General features: G+C 35.8%; 2 protein-coding genes and 1 long non-coding RNA gene across 3 annotated transcripts; 2 read left to right on the forward strand and 1 right to left on the reverse strand.

The window, feature by feature from the left end:
* Positions 1-931: 931 nt before the first annotated feature.
* Positions 932-17,165, reverse strand: LOC125244524 (zinc finger protein 569-like). Its single transcript, XM_048154594.1, has 6 exons — positions 16,382-17,165; positions 13,577-14,398; positions 9,206-9,378; positions 8,773-8,878; positions 5,027-5,248; positions 932-3,104 (listed from the first exon to the last, which is right to left on the reverse strand). The coding sequence occupies exons 1-6, from the start codon at positions 16,551-16,553 to the stop codon at positions 1,681-1,683; spliced, it is 2,919 nt and encodes a 972-aa protein (XP_048010551.1). The 5' UTR covers positions 16,554-17,165; the 3' UTR covers positions 932-1,680.
* Positions 7,618-9,672, forward strand: LOC125245950. Its single transcript, XR_007179643.1, has 3 exons — positions 7,618-8,269; positions 8,775-8,869; positions 8,998-9,672. It is a non-coding gene; the product is annotated as an uncharacterized LOC125245950 (long non-coding RNA).
* Positions 17,166-18,227: 1,062 nt separating the features above from the next.
* Positions 18,228-22,740, forward strand: LOC125245874 (gastrula zinc finger protein XlCGF8.2DB-like). The gene is made up of 3 exons (XM_048156684.1): positions 18,228-18,539; positions 19,108-19,234; positions 21,403-22,740. The coding sequence occupies exons 2-3, from the start codon at positions 19,150-19,152 to the stop codon at positions 22,239-22,241; spliced, it is 924 nt and encodes a 307-aa protein (XP_048012641.1). The 5' UTR covers positions 18,228-18,539; positions 19,108-19,149; the 3' UTR covers positions 22,242-22,740.
* The last annotated feature ends 587 nt before the right edge of the window (positions 22,741-23,327 follow it).

Here is a 23,327-nt window from a genome sequence, read left to right on the forward strand (position 1 = left end):
ACATTATTCTAATAATATACATTCTTATACAAAATGCACAAGTACATAATATACAGAATGTTTAAAATGTATATATATTTAAAAGATGCAAAGTATGGCAAGCCATTTTGCCATTTTTAATCATTCTCAGGATATGAATTCTTGATATCAACAATCAATTGTTGATATCAGGAATTACATTTCCACCAGTAACAATGTTAATTCTTGATATCAACAATTCAATCACTGATATCAACAATTCAGTTGTTGATATCAGGAATTACATTTCCACTAGTAACAATGTTAATTCTTGATATCATCATTTGAATTTCCACTAGTAAAAACTAGAATTCTTGATATCTGTAATTGTATTTTCACTAGTGAAATGTCACCATAGGCTGCCATTCAAATTCAATTGTTGATATCAAGAATTGATTTCTTACTAGTTGAAATTCCAATTTCACATATCAGAAATACATTCTTACTAGTAAAAATCGTAATTTTTGATATCAATAATTACATTGCTACTAGTAAAATGCGAATTTTTGATATCAAGAATTCAATTGTCACTAGTTGAAATGTCAGTTCTTGATATCAACAATTGAATTTCTACTAATAAAAATGTTCATTTTTGATATCTGAAAATGTATTTCTGATATCAATATAATTTCCGATATCTAAAATGGCTTTCTTACTAGTAACAATCACATTCATGATATCAGAAACTAACATTGTCACTAGTGACAAATTATTGATATTAAAAATTAACATTGTTACTAGTACCAATTAAATTTTTGATATCAAGAATAGACATTTGCACTAGTAACAAAGTAATTAATAATATCAAAAATTATTATTTTTACTAGTAAGAATGTATTTCTGATATGTGAAATTGGAATTTCAACTAGTAAGAAATCAATTCTTGATATCAACAATTGAATTTGAATGGCAGCTTATGGTGACATTTGATTAGTGAAAATACAATTACAGATATCAAGAATTTACTAGTGGAAATTCAAATGATGATATCAAGAATACATATTTCTGTGAGTAATGACATTGTTGATATCAAGAATTAACATTTTTACTAGTGGAAATGTTAATTCTTGATATCAACAATTGTCATTGTTACTAGTAGAAATGTAATTCCTGATATCAAGAATTAGCATTTTAACTAGTGAAAACTGAATTGTTGATATCAAGAATTCATATCCTGAGAATGAATAAAAGTCAAAACGGCTTGCCATAGCAAAGATCCTTTGAACAGTTCCTGTTACAGTACAAGTAAGAAAACAGTGACTAGTTGGGTACATTATGTGGTAATGGAGTGCAATATCAGTCTTCACAGGGATAGCCCACCCCACCTCACCATCTCTCATCATTTACTCACTTTCACTGCCATCCCAAATGTATATGACTACCTTTCCTAACAAACAAATACTTGAAAGAAAATAATCCATCTCTGTGCATCCATGTAATACAAGTGGATTGTAACCCATGCATGTTTGACAGTTGGTCGGAAGCGTCAAAACAGTTTAATTGGTATTTTTCTCATCTATTGTTTCACTTCAGAAAACATTGATTCATCCACTAGGGGATCCCCTTAAAGACAGGGTAGGTGATTTGCTTTGAAAACATTTTTAATTTTTTACTTTAAAGTCATTTCACACTGATGACATAAAAAAAAGAAAAAGAGTTCTCTCATAAGTGAATCCTCATGTGTTTTTTAAGGAATATTTTACGTCTGAAGCCATTTCCACACTGATCACATTTGAATGGTTTTTCTCCAGTGTGAATTCTCAAGTGGACTATTAAGCCTCCTTTCTGAAGGAAACCCTTTCCACACTGAAGGCATGTGTAAGGCTTCTTTCCAGTGTGAATGCTCATGTGGAGTTCAAGACTTTGTTTTTTAGCGAAAATCTTTCCACATTGTTGGCAGGTGAAAGGCTTCTCTCCAGTATGAGCTCTCATGTGGACTGTAAGGTTTCCTTGCTGATCAAAACTCTTTCCACACTGAGGGCATATGAACGGCTTTTCTCCAGTGTGAACTCTCATATGGACTTCAAGGTTTCCTTTTTTAGAGAAACACTTTCCACACTGAGGGCAAATGAACGGCTTTTCTCCACTGTGAACTGTCATGTGAGCTTTAAGGTTTCTATTTTGATCAAAACTCTTTCCACACTGAAGGCATGTGAAAGGCTTCTCTCCAGTGTGAGCTCTCATGTGGACTTTAAGAGCTTCTTTTTTAATGAAACCATTTCCACACTGTTGGCAGGTGAAAGGCTTCTCTCCAGTGTGAATTCTCATGTGGACCATTAAGCTTCCTTGTTGACAGAAACTCCTGCCACACTGAGGGCATATGTAAGGCTTCTTTCCATTATGAATGCTCATATGGGTTGTAAGGGCTCCTTTTTGAACGAAACTTTTTCCACATTGTTGGCAGGTAAAAGGCCTTTCTCCAGTGTGAACTCTCATGTGGGCATCAAGGTTTCCTTTGCTAGTGTAACTCTTTCCACACTGTTGGCATACGTAAGGACTCTCTCCAGAGTGAATTCTCATGTGTGCCTTAAGACTTTCTTTTAGTGAGAAACTCTTTCCACACTGCTGGCAAATGAAAGGCCTCTCTCCAGTGTGAGCTCTCATGTGGTTTTTAAGACTTTGTCTTTGAGTGAAACTCTTTCCACACAACTGGCATGTGTAGGGCTTCTCACCAGTGTGAACTCTCATGTGCCTGTTAAGGCTTCGTTTTGTAGACATACTTGTTCCACACTGTTGGCAGGTGAAAGGCTTCTCTCCACTGTGAATTATCATGTGAGCTTTAAGGTTTCTATTTTGATCAAAGCTCTTCCCACACTGAGGGCATGTGTAAGACTTCTCTCCTGTGTGATTTCTCATGTGCCTTTCAAGTGATCCTTTTTGAATGAAACTTTTTCCACATTGTTGGCAGGTGAAAGGCTTTTCTCCAATGTGAACTTTCCTGCGGGCTTTAAGGATTCTATGTTTATCAAAACTCTTTCCAGTATGTGAGCAACTAAACAAATTTTCTCCAGTTATGAATTCATGTTTCTCATACTTGTCTTTATTTTCATTTTGTTCTGGACTCTCCACTTTCAGCACCATCAGGTCTAAGGTGAAAAGAGACCAAAACAAGTTAACCCCAGTTTAATGGCACAAAGCAACAGACATCTAGACATGTAATGCATCAAAAACAACATGTAGACTAGAGCCTACACATTAAACCAGAGGTCTTCGAAACCCGAAGAGATTAGAGATTTTAGCTCCAAGCTCTTCAGAATCACATAGGCAATTGTGCTGAAGCAGGTTGGAAATAAACTTTGCTGGGCAGTGGGTCTCCAGAGGCCCATTTCAGATGAGGTTAAGTGAAAACTCTGAGTATGTTAACCCTGAAATGAGGGAAACTCTGGGTTTTCCGTTTCAGAATGGGAGGTATATCAAACCTGAGAAAGCAAGGCAAGTCAAAGCCCATTTCTGAAATGGAGGTATCTTATACTCAGAGACAGTTACCATGGAAACTTACTCTGTGAACATAAACTGGTGAGGAGCAGGTTTTCTTCGATGAACCCAGAGTTTCTTTCAGTCTCCTCCCCATTTTTAAAGTGTTGTGGTGTACATAAATGTATGACTTATATTAAATCATATCATTTGGTTATTTGGTGTCGTTTTTTGGAAAGACATCTAAATTTACCTTGAAAAATACAGTTTTGTGAAAATAACACTTTAATCTGACGTTTACTTTGCTGGATATAGGCAATGGTGGCAAAATGGACGTTAAACAAGATAAATGGTGTATGCTTAATTTCACAATAAGTGTGATTAATTGCGATCAAGGGTGCACGATTAAAAAAAATGTATCTATTGACAGCCCTAATATGTATAAATATGAAGACTACAAGCTAGCTAAAGCCAGCAAATTGAGCTTATTCGTCGTATTTTACAACTACTTTCCCGCTGATAAGTTGTGTTTATTCAGAGGAAGTGTGCAGAATGAAATGGAAGAGTTAGGGACACATTTAAAGGAGAGGGAGAGCCCCTCTCATGACGCGAATTTGCATCTATAGTGAAGTGAATTTCATGCACGAATGAAGTGAGTAAACTCAAAATGCTCAAGTGTCCAACTACGTGCGAATAGCGCAATGTATTCACGCAAGTCACGTCTGGTGTGAATGCCCCATAAGAAGAAAGTCATATACACCTAGGATGGTATGAGGCTAAGTAAAGTTTGGGCTAAATTTCATTTCAAACTGAACTAATCCTTTAACGTAAATGGGCACTAAATTACAACTTACCACTACTAAATGTTTTTGCATTGCACCATTAAACTTAGTTGAAGCATAACAACGTTTAAACTAAATATTTACGGAAGACTCCGATCAGGAGTGACGGCTGGAATAAAAAAGACCAAAACTGACTGAACTGCATCAATAAGCTTGTCTTACCTGACAGACTTAAATTCTTTAGACATATGATAATGCTGAAATTTACAGTCACTTACATTTCAAGGGAGAGAACATTATGTGAAAAGACTTTGTTAGCAGCTCTTCAACAAAAAACCCGTCCTAAACAGTGTGCCACTGTCTGCATCTGTCCCATCGCTCTGTGTTGTGCATGTCAAATAAAATGCCATAATCAATAAATGTAATTTATTTTTATGTATCAGTATTTATTAATTGATCCTTATTTCAAATAGTTTTTTTTCAATTATCTTTACCATTAGTAACATAAGGCAAAAGATAAACTGAAATTCACTGCATTTCAACAGCTTTTGTTCACATATTTGAAGGCTGCTGTCATATTATGCGACGCATTACACATATTGCACATACACGTATTGTACAGAGTTAGTTACAAACTAGCTAGTAGTTCCTAAGCCTCTAGGTGTGGACATCACATTCCAATTTAAGAATAAACTTAAGAACGGCTGGAGCCTACCCACAAGAGCAGACATGGAACAAAAACACATGCCAATAGCAAATAAATTAAGAACATGTACTGAACAAAATAGTTCAGCTTTGAGAATGAAACCAACCTGTTTGTTCCTCAGTATCTTCTTGTTTCACTCTGAATGTTTCTTCAATCTTAATGTCTTTACTCTCTCTCCCTTTAATAAACACCATCTTTGTTTGTCTCGCAGTATCTTCTTGTTTCACTCTGAATGCTTCTTCATTCTTCATGTCTTCACTCTCTTTTTCTTTAATAAATGCCAAAAACTCTTTAATAAACGCCATCTTTATAATAGTGTCACGTGGATCTCAGTTGTTTTTCTGTGTTTGGATACTGTCCTGTTTACGATGAGAATAATTAACAGAAAGAAAATTAAATCCAAACTAAATCTCAGGGTGCGTCTCAATCAGCTCCTTAGTTCAGTGCACTGGTAAGGAAGTCCAGTCAGAGTTAGAGCTGATGGCCTTAAATGACCTGATTAGCCAATCAATCGATCAATCAATCAAAACTGGGACTACAAATAAACAATAAAGAACATAAGTTTTAGAAAAAAAAACTACAAACATATTTAATTATGATTAATATTAGATATTTAATTGAAAGAGTACACTTTTATGAAAGTTGAACATGTTTATCTTAAAACAGTTTAAATAATGAGGGCTGATGACTTCAACAGAACTAAATACTAACAACCTTGTAACTCATAGTAAGGCTGTCTTTAAAAGTTTATAAGATATTATTAAATATCAGTTTCTGTATGGAGAAAATGAATGGAGTTTTCACTTCTGGAGCCAGACTGTTGCACTCTATAGTGTGCAGAAACAGGAAGTTAGAAAGAAAACATGTAAAAAGGGTCAGAGGTATTCAATTTTATTTGTGGTTAAATATATGTACATGCTGTCCAATGATGTGATGAAAGGAACTATACGGAGTAATATGTCAGATTCTGTATAAAAGGCAAAACAATCATGTTTGAAACATTTTGAAAATCTCCGTTTTTCTCATCATTACTTGTCATTGTCAGTAACACGAATTCGGTCAAACTGATTCTAGGGAGCAAAATGAGACGCACCTTTTTGTTACTCATGTGAGGATGCGCTTTACTGAAAAAAATAACGTTCATTAATGTTATATAAAACATTACGATGTTACATTCAATAATAATTTATTCATATTATATCGCTTGTAAAAACTATAAAATTTCCTGAAAGGTTTCTATAGATTTAAACACTTTAAAAGCTTAAAAATACTAACCTTTCTCTAACCGAATCACGGTGCGACGCCGTCTTATGACGTCACATCATCATATCAAAATAAAAGTCTCTTGTGCTGGGAAATTTAAGTGCATAGAAAGTTACATGTACAAAAAAGAAAATGTCATGTCATACAATTATTTGATGTGATTATGTTCATTTGAGCTCTTTATAGTGTCTTATTCTACTTCTGTTTCAATATAAGACATTTCTATGGCAGTAAATGTGGAACTTTTAGATTAATTTGAGGAATGTTGGTCTGGTCTTGACCTCGCCTTGCATTAGTCTTGTCTTGGTCTCAGCCCCTCAAAGTCTCTCTCTACTAAAAATGAAGCTGCTTATGTGTGAAAATGATTCTTCATGCTCCCTCTCAGCCATTCTTTCACAATTTGCTCTTGATATTGTAATGACTATTAATGTTGATTAATAGAATGTGTTCTTTGTTTCCCGCCACTCATCTGTTTCCATGGACACTAACCATTCATCTCAGCTGCTCATCATTTAGTTCATCATTACTGTGTATTTAAGTTTCTCCTTGTTCACTCTTCAGTTGTCGGTTGTTATTTGTGTTAAATCCAAAAAGGTGCAACAGTGTGCATTATCTGAGTTTATTATTAAAGGGATAGGAAATTTCTGTCATCATTTACTCACCCTCAAGTTGTTCCAAATCTGTATAAATTTCTTTGTTCTGTTGAACACAAAGGAATATATTTTAAGAATGTGGAAAACTGAACAGTTCTGGGGCACTGTCACACCATAGTTGCAAATAAGTTAAAACAGGATCTAATTGCAACAGTTTAAAGGATTTAATGAACAAAACTCAGGAACAAGGATCAGAACAACAATGTAAATGCAACAAATAACAGACAAGGAACAGACTAAAACACATGGCTTAAATACAGAGAACTGAGGATCTAATTAACAAGACACAGCTGACAAGACTAACGAGATACTGAATGAATGGCAACAGGTGACAAGAATCAATCAAAGAGACACACAGGCTAAGGGCCGTCCACATGGAGACGCGTTTCTGTGAAACTACACACATTTTTTATCGGATAGGCGTTTCGTCCACGCGGATCCAACGTTTTCGAAAGGTGAAATCGCTATTTTTTGAAACCAGGTCCCAGAGTGGATAAATTTGAAAACACCGTCTTTGTGTTTTCGTGTGGACGAGGCAATCCGTGTATTTTCTGACACGATGATGTCATCACCCCACGTGTCGACCCTAGTCAGACGCCGCTAACAGCACAAAACAGCACCAACAACAGCAATAGCAGACTCTACATGCATGCGTTCGTGCTGCAGAAGCTACTGAGCCAAAATAAAGTATTATTTCTAAGCTTTGCTAAAGTTTGTATTCAGCGCGCAAGGTTTATGCGCATGCTCTACGTCTTCTTCCCTGCTTTAAGTGCATTTCTGCGGCAGAATTACAGCGCCACATAATGGTCTGGCATATATACTACATCGTTTTGAGTCGTTTTAGTGGTTTCATGTGGAGGCAGATATTTTTTGAGACGAGGAAAAAAAAAAGATCGGTTTAGGGTAAGCTCTGGCTTCATGTGGACGTAGCCTAACACGCAATGAACACACTGGCTGCGTCTCTACTTCTCTACTATTTAGTAGGGGAAAAGCAGTAGGCGAGCGAATAAGTATGTCAGAAGCAAAAAGAGTAGGAGAAAATTACCTGGGTGACGTACTAATACTCATGAGATTCGGCCGTGTGCCTACTTAAAGTGCGTCTGAAACCGCCTACTTACCAACGCTATAATAGGGGAAAAGCAGTAGGCGAGCGAATAAGTATGTCAGAAACCAAAGTAATCATAAATGAGTAGTCGAGAAGTTCCCGGATGGCCTACTGCTTCCGCTTAGATTTTTGAGTGCTCATCTGATAGATACTTTTCTATCCCAGGAGGCCACGGGAGAGGATGCAACATAAAGAAGAAGAAGAAGAGGATACGTTTTGTGCGATAGGTGGCGGTAATGCACTTAAATGTCTGCGATCCGCCGTAAAGCAAGAAAAAGAAAAAGAAGAAGAAGGATGGCTGAAAAGTTAGACGCGGGTGTTTTCAAATGTGAGTATTACAAACCAAAAACAAGGTTCCTTGTTTTAAATTCATATTTGTTGAATTACAGTAGAGCAAATTGTTGAAACTAAAGACGCTAAATGGTATAGTAATATACATATATAGTAATATACATCTTATATACGATTACTAAATGTCTATTTAATATCTTGTAGGAAAATCGTCAATATGAATTTCATATGAGCATGTCTATTAGGTCCTAGATATGAAGTAGACTTGAAGTAGACATCTGAGTGATGCACATGCTATTGAGTAACTTAGTACAATTCACTGTTGTCAGCACAGTTTGCAATAGATGAATGAAAGTAATGTAAATAAATTTCCATAAAGTAACTAAATATAAGTAATCTATTTTATTTGTCCATTAGTTCTGTTGAAAAATTGAGGAACATTTGTGTTGGATAAAAAGTTACTTAACACATCAACAACTACCTCAACATAGTATTGAACACACAAATCACAGAGATACATGAATCTTGTCTGGATGTTACAGGGACAGATGAGCACGCACATCTGCTTATCTGGTGGAGAGCGGCTATTGAAGCCCACTTCACCAGAATAGCGGAATGCTGCCATCAAAGGCTTTGAGTGAGTACACTACAAATTCAATATAAAATGTCTATTTAAATTGTAACTTGTAGTTTAATTTAATTATTGTAATTTCAAACAGTCCTTACAGCGCTTTTCTGATTCTTGATTTCTGTTATTTGCTGCAGATCTTTTGTGGCCGAGCAGGACCTGCAAGGCAGAGTGACAGCAGCATTTGTATAAAAAAAAAAAAAAAAATGGAAAACCTCAAACAAAAATATAAAGTAACATCATTTTGTTACTTCTAATACAGAAATCAAATGATATTGTGCTGTTAAAATGACAGCTTTTGTATTATGTTTGTGCATTTTTGTAGGATCTGAAATCTCCACAGACTGGTGTGAGCACTGAGGATGGAGAACCCAAAGCAGCATCCTGGAAATGGTTCAGTGCCATGGATGAGGCAATTGGGGGCAGACCCTCCATCACTCCACCTACCCTTATTGCCTCATCTGGCCCAGTTGTTGCTGTGAGTTCTTCATCCTCAGTGAGCCCCAAGCCAACGAGGGCTAAACGAAAAAGGCCAGAAGACCTCCAAGACATAATTAGACAGATGGAGGAGAGGGAAGCGGAGAGAGAACGGGAAGCTGCTGAGAGGGAGGAGAGACGGTGGAGAGAAGAGAATGAGAGCGACAAGCGAGAGAGGAAAGGCAAGAAAGAGATGCAAGGGATAGAGAAGAGAGGGAAGTGAGAGAGGGAGAGATAGGGAGACTAAGGAAAGGGACGAAAGGTTAATTTCCCTCCTTGAAATCCTTGTTATAAAATAAATTATAACACAAAAGCATTTTCTGATCATTTACACATTTGGGTTTGTGTAATATGAACAAACTTTTTTTTTTTTTTTTTTTAAGTAGAATTAAATTGTATGTATATATATATATATATATATATATATATATATATATATATATATATATATATATAATGTATGTATATATATATATATATATATATATATATATGTATGTATATATATATCTCTTTATTAAGATAAAAACAGAAAATATGAACATTACAATTGAAAATGTTATTTTTTTAAAAAAAATTCTGTACAAAATGGCTTGTTTAGGCAAACATCAGTAACAAACATGTCAAACAAGAAACTCTGTGAAGCTTATCATATTACTTCTAATCAGAAGTTTTCTTGGCCTTTCTTAGGCTTCCAGTCCTTTTCCATTTAAGTTTAAAGGTGCCCTAGAATCAAAAATTGAATTTACCCTGGCATAGTTGAATAACAAGAGTTCAGTACACGGAAAAGACATAAGCTGAGTTTCAAACTCCATTGCTTCCTCCTTCTTATGTAAATCTCATTTGTTTAAAAGACCTCCGGAAAACAGGCGAATCTCAACATAACACCGACTGTTACGTAACAGTCGGGCTCATTAATATGTATGGCCCCAATATTTGCATATGCCAGCTCATGTTCAAGGCATTACACAAGGTATTAACGACAAGGTATTAACACAACCAGTATTAACGTCTGGATCTGTGCACAGCAGAATCATCAGACTAGGTAAGCAAGCAAGAACAATAGCGAAAAATGGCAGATGGAGCAATAATAACTGACATGATCATGATATCATGATATTTTTAGTGATATTTGTAAATTGTCTTTCTAAATGTTTCGTTAGCATTTTGCTAATGTACTATTAAATGTGGTTAAAGTTACCATCGTTTATTACTGTATTCGCGGAGACATTCGCTGTCGCTATTTTCATTTTTAAACACTTGCAGTCTGTATAATTCATAAACACAACTTCATTCTTTATAAATCTCTCCAACAGTGTAGCATTAGCCCGTTAGCCACGGAGCATATAGCCTCAAACTCATTCAGAATCAAATGTAAACATCCAAATAAATACTATACTCACAGGAATCGATGCATGCATGCAGCATGAATGACGAACATCTTGTAAAGACAACTGTGTGAACTTTGTTTATGCACTGTATAACTGCACTTATAGTTGAGAGCTTGGGAGGGCAGGGAGCGAGAGATTTAAAGGTGCCGCGCACTGAATTGGTGCATAGTTAATGATGCCCCAAAATAGGCAGTTAAAAAAATGAAATAAAAAAAATCTATGGGGTATTTCGAGCTGAAACTTCAGACACATTCAGGGGACACCTTAGACTTATATTACATCTTTTGAAAAGACGTTCTACAGCACCTTTAAGAAGTCAGGGTCCTTCTGTTGCTCAAGTGTAAAGGTAATTTGGTAATTTTACACTTGTAAAAAACATTCTTGCCACATGTTTATTATACCATTGCTACAACAATACCAAATGGTGACCTACGACTTTTGCACAATACTAGGTATATAAAACTAGGTATATAATACTAGGTATATATTTCTAGGCAATCACAATATATTATAGACTTCTAGATAATAAGTTATAACTTTGAGATAGTGCTAACACTCATAAATTAAATATTTATGAAGTGCTGAATATTTTGTGAGTATATGTGGTGTAATGTACAAAAACACTTTCAAACAATAGTTTTATTGTTGTGTATATAATGTGACTTATAAATGCATTCAGAGCACGTGCAGGGTTATTCAGGGCAGGTCATCGAGGGCTGCTGCCCTGCTGGGTTCAATTCAAACCCACCTGTCAGTCATTTTCATTTAGTCATTAATTGGTTTAACTAGATTGTTCAGGTGTGTATAATTAGGATAGGAAAAACTCTGAAGGACAATGGCCCTGCATGACCTAAGAGTTTTGCATTAACTACACACAGTAAAATAGTGGCTGAAGTGTTATTGCACCCAAACATACAAATTCAGTCAGTATTTACTCGCCTTTATGTTGTTGATCCCTCTGGTTTTTTTTTTTTTAACCCAGCTAATACAAATAGTAAATGTATGCATTTTGTATTATAGTAGTATCTTGAATAAAATAAGAACTAAGCAGCTTTAAGCATTTATGCAAGACAAAATTTAAATAAAGCTTTACAAATTCAAGTACATTTATTTACATTTATGCATTTGGCAGATGCTTTTATCCAAAACAACTTACAGTGCATTTATTACAGGGACAATGCCCCTGGAGTAAAGTGGCTTGCATAAAGACACACTGGTGGCGATGGCTGCAGAGATCGACCAGCAACCTTCTGCTTACCAGTTCAGTAGTTGAGCCCACTTACAACACAAAAGTAATAAAGCTACAACAAAAATGAGCATGTAATTGTTAACATGAAATCTTGTTAGAATAATACATTTGAATAAAGATTTGTTTCATGTGTTGTTGACTTATATTTATTTGTTTTATTCATTTGTTTATTCATTTTTGTTTATGTTCATCCTCTTGTTGTCAGTTAATGCATGAATTAATAAAATAATTATATTTAATTCATTTTTTAACTGAAAATTGATGTATTCACATTGGCTGCATGAGTGTACTATCCATGCATAAAATGTAATGACAATTAAATTTACATTTTCCTTATTTTATTCGAATATATCATTTTAGTAAGAAAATATGTAATAAAATTAAGTATTGGTCAGCATTTATCAATATTATAGTGCAATCATTCTGGGCTAATGTTAATTTTAACAATTCGTACTTACACTTTAGAGTACAGAATCAGTTTTCTCCAAAGGCGAGATCTTCGAGTGGCTTGCCCGACGTCTCCTTTGTTCAGACATTTTAAATGCAAACATTTTAGCAAACATTTTGGCAGATGTTGCAGAAAACGTACAAGGTATTGTATTGTTGTCCAGCTGCTGATAAAAACAGGTGTTAGTGCACCTGTCGGTCATATCTTTTAAATTGTTGCGCTTGTGATAATGTCTTAGGTCACATGATAACGTCATCATGGCAGATGAGAGCCGGATCTCATTCATACTCAACGAGATTTGGCTGTTAAGTACCTACTCTTTTAACGGTCGTTAAGTAAGTACTTAATGAAATTAAGTACCTACTCATTGAGTAGGCGATTTCGGACGCAGCCACTGAAAACTATTTTAGAAATGAACCAAAGAACAGAACTAACAGCGACAGGTTCCACTGACTTTCATAGTATTTTTTTTCCTACTATGGAAGTCAATGGTGCCCCAAAGCAGCCTGGTTACAAACTGTCTTCAAAATATCTTCCTTTGTCCCAGGTGAAAAAAAAAAAGTACATTTCTATAATGTACTTAAAGTGCTCTATTTTCACGCACTAATTTTGTACTTAATATACTAAAAATTCCACTTTAGTGCTTCTTAAGATAATCTTAAGAACATCTAAGTGTACTCACCTGTGCTATTTTGAGACACAACGAAATATAAACTAAAATGTGCTTTTAATATACTATCTCTGTATTTAAAAAATGTATTTAGTTACCACTTGCAGTACACTATGGGTTCAAATGTACTATAAGTGGTTATCATTATCAAATTACTTTTTTTTTTCATCAACAAATTACTAAACAACTACTGATGACACAGGAGCTGGCCAATAATGAGCCAGCGTTCGTACGTAAAACATAGAAGCTCTGCACTGCATTCACTACGTCAACTGTGTATGACAATAGTTAATTTGTGTTAACTTAATTTGTGTTCCGAAGATGAACAAAGGTCTTACGGGTTTGGGATGACATGAGGGTGAGTAATTAATGACACAAATTTCATTTTTGGGTGAATTAACCCTTTTATGTTTGAATTTCATGATTAACATGACAGAATATGAAAGCTTTCCTCAGTGATGGCAGGTTTAAGGCTTCTCTCAAATGTGAATTCTCATGTGCCTGTTAAAGCTTCCTTTTTGAGCAAAACTCTTTCCACATTGAGAGCATGTGTAAGGCTTCTCTCCAGTGTGAATTCTCATGTGGCTTTCAAGGCTTCCTTTTTTAGTGAAACTTTTCCCACATTGTTGGCAGGTGAAAGGCTTCTCTCCAGTGTGAATTCTCAAGTGAACTGCAAGATTTCCTTGTTGATCAAAACTCTTTCCACACTGAGGGCATACGAATGGCTTTTCTCCAGTGTGAATTCTCATATGAACCTCAAGGTTTCCTTTTTTAGTGAAACTCTTTCCACACTGTTGGCAGGTGAAAGGCTTCTCTCCAGTGTGAGCTCTCATGTGGACTATAAGGTTTCTATGTTGATCAAAACATTTTCCACACTGAGCGCATATGAACGGTTTTTCTCCAGTGTGAATTCTCATGTGCCTGTTAAGGCTTCCTTTTTGAATAAACCTCTTTCCACATGGAAGACATGTGAATGGCTTCTCTCCAGTATGAAGTCTAATGTGCCTTTTAAGGGTTGCTTTTTGAACAAAACTCATTCCACAATGAGGGCAAGTGAATGGCCTCTCTCCAGTGTGAATTCTCATGTGGACTCTAAGGTTTTTGTTTCGAATAAAATTCTTTCCACACTGTTGGCAGGTGAAATTACTTTTAGCTCCTGTCTTTTGAGCTCTTTTTTGTGAGGAAGATTTTTCAGTCTGTGAGAAAATAAAGTGTCCAGTTATGAAATCATGATGTTTCTCATAATGACCTTTCACTTCCATTTCAATCAGTTCTTGACTCTCCTCTTTCAGTGGCATCAGGTCTACAGCAAAAAGAGACCAATACAAGTTAACATCAGTTTAATGTCACCAAGCAATAGGCATAAAAACATTTATAAATGTAATGCATCAAAACCAACAACATATAGGCTAGGTCCTACCAACTAATGCCGGGAACACACTACATGATTTTCAAAGTTGTCCAGTTGCTGTCCTTCTCACACTACAATACTGTTTGGGCAGGGTTGCCAGGTTTTCTCAACAAAACCTGCCCAATTGCTTCTCAAAACTAGCCCAACTGCATTTTAGGGGGGTACCCCGGTAAAAATTGTGTTCTGGGGGGTAAAATCCACACTTCTGGCAGGGTTTCCCTGGTAAAATTTGCATTCCAGAGGTCTAAATATCATGTTACTTGGAGTTGCCTCAACCCAAGGACATGAAAAACCACCCTCGGCAATAGCGTTAAAGTAGCCCAATTCCCGCAGACTTGGCAACACTGGTCTGGGGTATCATTTAGTTGCTGTTGGGTGCACATTACATGACGGATTGGCAACAAGGTGTGAGGCGGGAATCTAAAAGACTCTTAGTGAAGACATGAAGTCACACATTACACAAAATTTCATTAGGGAGAATCGTCGACAACTACATACAAGAATTGATACGGGAAATAACAGAAGATGAAAAGACTGGATTTCTTCTTTTTTAAAAAGGTAGCCCTTAAGAAGCATGTGTTATGCAATGAAAAAAAAAAAAGAGTATGAAAGAGAGAATGGTTGCTTGCAGAAGCCATGCTTGCTGATGTTCTGTAAAGGCAGGAACACACCAAGCCAACGCCGATGAAATCGTGGCGACGAAAGCAGACTCTAGCAGCGTCTGGGTCCAAGGTTGGCCTGACACCAAACCAATGCTTGACAGAAATGCCTTTCCGTACCAGCAGGTGCAGTAGCTGAACAGCCAATCAGAATGATCAGATGGCGTGATGGACCAATGATTCATGTCGAATCAGCCGAAAAAAAAACAGACGAGGACCAACTTTAGCCGACGGTGCGGAACACACTGAGAAAACAAAAACTGCCGTCGGCTTGATGTGTTCCTGCCTTAACAGATCTATGACTCTCCTCCACCTCAACATTCCCATTCCCTGTATTTTGCTCTCTCATTGGCTGCAGGCTGTTGCAATGTCATTTCCAGTCAAAACACATTTCACAGAGTTGCAGACAAACCCAGATATTTAGCATGCTAAATATTTAACAGGTGTCAGCGACGCATTAGCGCTTCTTTCAGATTGTGCCTTTGATCGTACACACTGTGCATTTTTCACTCATGTGAACGAGCACCGATTTACCTCCAATTTGGGGCATTTGTCAGTAATTTCCACAAAACTGTCTGTAAGTGAAATTTGGAGCTGCAAAACTACTGTAGTTTGTTCCCAGCTTAAGATACTGAAAGAGATTTTACATGTTATCTCAGAACCGCTTGTCAATATTGTTAATTCTTAGCATTAGTTTATGATAAACATTTTGTAAGCTTTATATTTTAATAGCTGAACAGACATGCCAACTAGTTACTGGCCTGATACAGACTAATATACACATAGCTGAAGCAGATTGACATCGTCTTGGTCTGAAGCAAGGTTTACATAAGATAATACAAAAATAATTGGGGCAGTCTGAAATCTGCCCCAATAGCTCTAATTTAGAGCACACTAAAGTTCCATTTTGTACCACATTGGAAATCTGTGGCCCGCTGCCCTGCTACATGCCTGCCAAAGCCACATGTTAATTTTTAATATATCCTACTCAATTTACGACTTAAAATAGTCTAGAAAATCTGAAAAAACATTTGTTATAAAATTATGAACACGTTTACAATTTATTATTGATTCAGTTAATATAGATTTCTATGTTTTGGATGAATATTTTTGCCCTACCTGCCCTTACAGACAAGTCACGGCTGTTTTGATGTAAAAATTACTTACATATTAAGAAAAAAGATGCAAATCATGCCGTTTTTAGAATGAAACCAACCTGTTTGTTCCTCAGTATCTTCATGTTTCACTCTGAATGTTTCTTCAGTCTTCACATCTTCACGCTCCTCTTTAATAAAGGCCTTTTTTATTTGTTCCTCAGTATCTTCTTGTTTCACACTAAATGCGTCTTCAATCCTCATTTCTTCATTCTCCTTTTTAATAAACGTCATCTTTATAATAGTATGTCACGTTGATTTCAGCTGCCTCACCAGGAGTTTTTCTGTGTTTGGACAATTCATTAAAAGTAATTAACAGAAATAAAAATGAATTCAAACTAAATCTCTGTGTGTGTCTCAATCGGTTTCCTAATTCAGTAGTCAGTGCACTGGTTAGTTAGTTAGTTATACTTGTAGTTAATAGCCTTAAATGACCTAATTAGCCATAAACACTCAAAACTAGCACGACAAATTAATGAAAGAACACAAATTACAAAGACTAAATTTTTTTCTTATAGTTTATATTTAATGATTTGTGTATTACATTTAATAGTTAAAGTTGTCTGTACATGTGTTTGGTGTTTTTATGTTCTCGTTGTATTTACACTGTTTTGACCAGCATGTGTCGTCAGCGTGCGACGATTCAAGCGCTTTGAAAGACAAATTTTGAAAAGTTCAGTTTTTCTATCACTACTTGACAGTGGCCTAATTCGTGTTTATGATAAACTGATTCACAATATTGCGGGTGAAATGGGAAGCATCTTTTCTATTACTCATGGAATCGCTTTATGCTCATAAAAATAACGTACATTATTTCTAAAGCATGTTGCACTTAATAATAAGTAATTCATTTCACAGTTCTCTGTTAAAGTGCCTGAAAGTTTTATATCGATTTAAACACTTTAAATAAAAAACAAACCTTTCTTCATTTGAATCACAGATGCAGGAGTGAGACCCAGTGCAGCCTTATGACATCATGTCATCAGACCAAAATAAAAGTCTTCCACACGCTAAAATTATAGAAATTGAACACTTAGAAAACATTGGAATATTAAAAAGATTAACTCTTTTTCACCCATTCCCAAAGCTATCTATACCACTGTTGTTGTTTTTTTCAGCTTCCAGTTTATATCTAAATATAAGCAAGTGTAAAATGCTAATTCATAACCACAGAGCATTTGTGATATTTCCAGTCAAGGATAAAGTGTCTTAATGGTCTTCATATTAGAAAGGATAAAAAGAACTTAGTATTTTTTAAACTCATTAAGAATTTGTTGATCAAAATTAAATTTGGTGTAGCAGATAGATCCAACTGTAAAACCCACCCAAAACAGACAAAAAACTTCATTTTGTACAAAATACAGTTTATTAAGATACTCTTTTCAGAAATTTAAAGTGAACTCAAGGTAAATATTAGTTCATTATATACTAATCACTATATCCATAGAAAAAAATTAACATTGTTAATTAACATTAATATGTGATTTTTATGCAGAGATTTCTGTGGAGTTCAGCAGGTGTAAATTGTGTCTGTGTTCACTCATTAGTCGTCACATTATGTTGGTGTTTTGGTTTCATTTTCATGGACTTTTAGTTTGTATTGCTTTATTTCCTGTGTTTCATTGATCAGTTCACAGTGGTTTTGTATTTAGTCCATTATTTTGTGTATATATAGCCTTCTGTTCTCTTCGTTCATTGTCTTGTGTTTGTTGTGTATGGAACACACAGTTTAATTTTATTTTTAATTAGACTTAACCTTTTTATCAATACTTTCTGCTATTTAATGAATCACATTAATGCTTGAGAGTTTTCTTGCTGCTTTTTAAATCTTCAACTGATTCTTGGAAGATCATAATGTTTATACATTTTATACAACTTTTCTGGTATTTTTAGATTCAAATTAACTTTATATGTCCACACTTTAATATTAGAAAAAACAAACTGACTTTCAATGCTGACGTGTGATGTATGAACTCTGTTTTATGATTTTTTTTTTTTTACCCTAAACATTACAGTTTTACAATTTAGGCATCATCTAATACTCTTTCAATAGTAGTTAATATTTCACAAACAATTCTACTCTGAATTCCTCTGACATCTATTTGACTATATTCTGTGCACGATTGTAATTTTAGCGAGTGAGCAGGGCTTTTATTTTGGCGTGACGTTTTGGCGTCATAAGGCTGCGCCCCGTTCTTGCATCTGTTAAGCTGAGGAAAGGTTTGTGTTTTGAAAATCGTTCAATATAGTTTTTAGAAGCGATAAAAAATAAATTATTTACCATTGAGTGTAACATTACAATGGTTTATTTAACATTAATGTATGCTATTTCTGTCAGTAAATCGCATCCACATGAGTAACAGAAAAGGTGCGTCTCGTTTCGCTGCCTATATCTTGAATCAGTTTATTGTAATCACGAATTCGGTCTCTGGTATGTTGTGATGGGAGAAACGGACCTTTTCGAAACTCCGAGTCAATTGAACCAAATGCTTCACATAATGATTCAGTGATTCGAATCGCTTGAACCATCGCGCGCTGACGACACATACTGGTTAAAACAGTGTAAATGCAACAGAAACACAAACGTGTAATGACAACTTTTACAAACCAACTGCAAATGTTTTCATTAAAGTAGAACTTATTAAGTAATCTACAAATCATTAAATTACCAAAGAAAAATAAAATATCTAAATAATGTATATATAATTTGAAGCTCTAGTTTTTAGTGTTTTTTTTGTTTGTCTAATCAGTTCATTAAAGACCATTAACTCTAACTCCCTTTTACCAGTGGACTGATTACTGAACTAGGAAGCTGATTGAGACTACAAAGATGGCGTTTATTAAAGAGGAGAGTGAAGACATGAAGATTGAAGAAACATTCAATGTGAAACAAGAAGATACTGAGGAACAAACAGGTTGGTTTCATTCTCAAAGCTGAACTCAGTCATTTGATCCTTAATAAAATGTTCAGCTCTAAAGAATTGAATGATATTTGAAAGTGACGTGAAGGCCAAGTGTGGTAACCCATATTCTGAATTTGTCCGATGCATTTAACCTCTCCAGTTAGTGCACACACATTAGGTTGTCTGCTAATCGACGCCCCTAAACATTTTCTAATTGACGCTTAATAATATTATTTATCCTCTAGTACGTCTCCTAATCAGTGTCGGCTTTGAGCAAAACAGCATCCACCTACTTCCTTTGTTACTGGCAAAGCAAATTTAGATCAGAATCATCAAAATCACAGGTTATCAGTTTGTTGATTATTCAATAGGTAATGGGATTATTATAGACTTTTATGTCTGGATACTGTCTAGCCAGCACTGCAAAACTTTCCGCTGATAGAACACATTCCGTCTTGGTAAATATTTTTCTGTTTTCAAGAGTTAATTTGTATGTAAGAAAAAAGAAATGTTAGTTCCTGATAATTTACTCACACCCATGTCGTCCAAGATGTCCATGTCCTTCTTTCTTCAGTCGAAATGTTTTTGATGAAAACATTCCAGGATTATTCTCCTTATAGTGGACTTCAATGGCCTCCAAATGGTTGAAGGTCAAAATTACAGTTTCAGTGCAGCTTCAAAGGGCTTTAAACAATACCGGACGAGGAATAAGGGTAGTATCTAGAGAAAGGATCTAGAGAAAGGATATTTTAAAAAAAAATACAACTGTATATGCTTTATAAACACAAATTATCGTTCTGTAAGTAGAATAGGGAAGGCGTAGGACATACAGCGTACGTTTTTTGAAGAATACAGAAAGCGGAAGCACGTGCAAGGTGATAATTTGTGTTTATAAAGCATATACAGTTGTATGTTTTTTCGAAAATGACCGATCGTTTCGCTAGATAAGACCCTTATTCCTCGTCTGGTATCGTTCAAAGCCCTTTGAAGCTGCACTGAAACTGTAATTTTGACCTTCAACCGTTTGGAGGCCACTGAAGTCCACTATAAGGAGAAAAATCCTGGAATGTTTTCATCAAAAACCTTTATTTCTTTTCGACTGAAGAAAGAAAGACATGAACATCTTGGATGACATGGGGGTGAGTAAATTATCAGGAAAATTTTATTTAAAAGTGGACTAATCCTTTAAATATGATTAATTTTTTAGAAAAAATCCATCATAGTGTTATTTAAAGCACCACCCGCAATACCAAGTTGGTATTGAAATTTTAAAAATGTGATGCTTTGAGCGCTGTTGAGTGGATCTGTAAACATCTCTGATTGGTCATTGTGTTCACACGCTCAACAGGTATGTCTGTGATTGGCTACCATTGATCAACGCTTCAAAAACATGTTGTAAATAGACATCAATGATGACGCTCTTCACCGAGGTCCAGGACTGGTCATGGACCAGGTGTTGATAGACGCCTGCTTTCAAACGCTCCCGTTCCCACTTTCAAAACGCTTTCAAATTGTAAGCCATATAATGACTCCCAGGGGAAGCATATACAAGGAGAAAAGCAGAGGACCTAATACCGAACCCTGTGTCACTCACACCATACTTGTGTTTGATGAGAAGCCTCTTTATTTACACAAAGTAGTAGTGGTCAGATAGGTGACATGGTATATGATGCCTATGTTAAATGCTCATTATGGTTTAGTGTTCTTAGGCTATTTACGTGATTAAATATAAATATGTGATTATTTGACTAATGGCATAAATGAACAATTGCTATTCGACTAAAATCCTAAGTCAGGGGCATTCCTAATGTTTTTACATTAGCTTTTGTTCATGTATGAGTGTTGTGGTATTGTCACATTAGAGTTGATGTTTAACATTTGTGGTTATTAATTTCTACAATGATTACACTGTACAGCACTGTGGTCAACTTTATAAATAAAATTGGATTGGATAACTGCCAGCTTGAAAGTGTTTGGGACATGTCATAAAGCATAGAGTAGGTCTAAACAATACTGCCAATAGGTTCTGAGATTACAGGTAAAACCTCTTATAGTAGCTTAGTGGGTATAGGATCTAACATGCATGTTCTTGGTTTTGATGCTTTATATGACTAAATGTTTTGATGTCTGACTGTGCCGTTAAACTGGTGCTAACTTGTATTTGTCTCTTTTCACCTTAGACTTGATGCTGCTGAAAGAGGAGACTGAAGTACTAGATGAAATGAAGGAAGACCAGTATGAGAAACATCATGATTTCACAACTGGACAAAAATTTAGTTGCTCAGAGACTGAAAATTCATCCTCACGAAAAACAGAAACTATAAGATATTTCAACTGCCAGCAGTGTGGACAGAGTTTTACTAAAAAAGCAAACCTTAAAGTCCACATGAGTGTTCACACTGGTGAGAAGCCTTTTACCTGCCCTCAGTGTGGAAACAGTTTCTCTCAAAAAGGAAGCTTTAACAGGCACATGAGAATTCACACTGGAGAGAAGCCTTACATGTGCCTTCTGTGTGGAAAGAGCTTCACAGCAGAACTGAACCTGAGATGTCACATGAACCTTCACACTGGAGAGAAGCCATTCAAATGTGATCAGTGTGGAAAGAGTTTCGGACATAAAGTAACACGCAATATCCACATGAGGATTCATTCAAGAGAGAACCATTTTACCTGTCATCAGTGTGAAATGAGTTTCACAGACAGGAAAAACCTTAAGAATCATGTAATAACTCACACTGGAGAGAAGCCATTCATGTGCCATCACTGTGGAAAGACTTGTATAAACAAAGCAAATCTTGATATTCACATGAGAGTTCACACTGGAGAGAAGCCTTTCATCTGCCTTCTGTGTGGAAAGAATTTCACACGCAAGGCAAACCTTGAAGTTCACATGAGAGTTCACACTGGAGAGAAGCCTTTTACATGTCTTCAGTGTAAGATGAGTTTCACATATCAAAGAGACCTGAATCGTCATTTGCAAACTCATCTTGTAAATGGATTGCAGTGTTCCTCAGTGTGACAATGTGTCCTGCAAAGTTTACCTCCAACCCAAATTAAACACACCTGAACCTAATCAAGCTAATACTAGGCATACTAGAAACATCCAAGTTGTTGTGTTGAGGCAAGTTATAGCTGGACTCCCTTGCTTAAGATGTTCCAAATACGTTAAGCTGGGAGTTATCTTATCTTAACCCTTATGAAAAAGCTTGACTCAGGAGAGCTGGTTTATATCCAAAATATTTATTGTCTAAAATATGTTCGGTTTTACAGTTATGGTATTTGAGAACAATTTCAGTCAGGATTTAGCCCCTTTGTTGCACAGAAACAGCTGGGGGCGATGAGGTTGATACCTGTCTCTGTGACAGTGGAACAGCAGCTGAAAGACAAAATATACTATGGCCTGGTTTCACAGACAGGGCTTAGCCTAAGTCAGGATTAGACCTCAGTTCAATTAGGGCATTTAAGTAGCTTTTATAAACATACAAAAAAAGTATTACTGGTGTGCATCTTGAGACAAAACAATGACACTGACATATTTTAAAGGTGCCCTAGATTCAAAATTTGAATTTACCTTGGCATAGTTGAATAACAAGAGTTCAGTACATGGAAAAGACATATATTGAGTTTTAAACTCCATTGCTTTCTCTTTCTTATGTAAATCTCATTTGTTTAAAAGACTTCCGGAAAACACGCGGATCTCAACATAACACCGACTGTTACGCAACAGTCGGGGGGTATGCCCCAATATTTGCATATGCCAGCCCATGTTCACAACATTATGAAAGGCATTAGACAAGGGCAGCCAGTAATGTCTGGATCTGCACAGGTGAATCAACAGACTAGGTAAGCAAGAACACAGCGAAAATGGCAGATGGAGCAATAATAACTGACATGATCCATGATAGCATGATATTTTTAGTGATATTTGTAAATTGTCTATCTAAATGTTTCGTTAGCATGTTGCTAATGTACTGTTAAATGAGGTTAAAGTTACCATCGTTTATTACTGAATTCACGGAGACAAGAGCCGTCGCTATTTTCATTTTTAAACACTTGCAGTCTGTATAATTCATAAACACAACTTCATTCTTTATAAATCTCTCCA

The sequence above is a fragment of the Megalobrama amblycephala genome, linkage group LG14 (assembly GCF_018812025.1).
Source record: "Megalobrama amblycephala isolate DHTTF-2021 linkage group LG14, ASM1881202v1, whole genome shotgun sequence".
NCBI lineage: Eukaryota > Metazoa > Chordata > Actinopteri > Cypriniformes > Xenocyprididae > Megalobrama > Megalobrama amblycephala.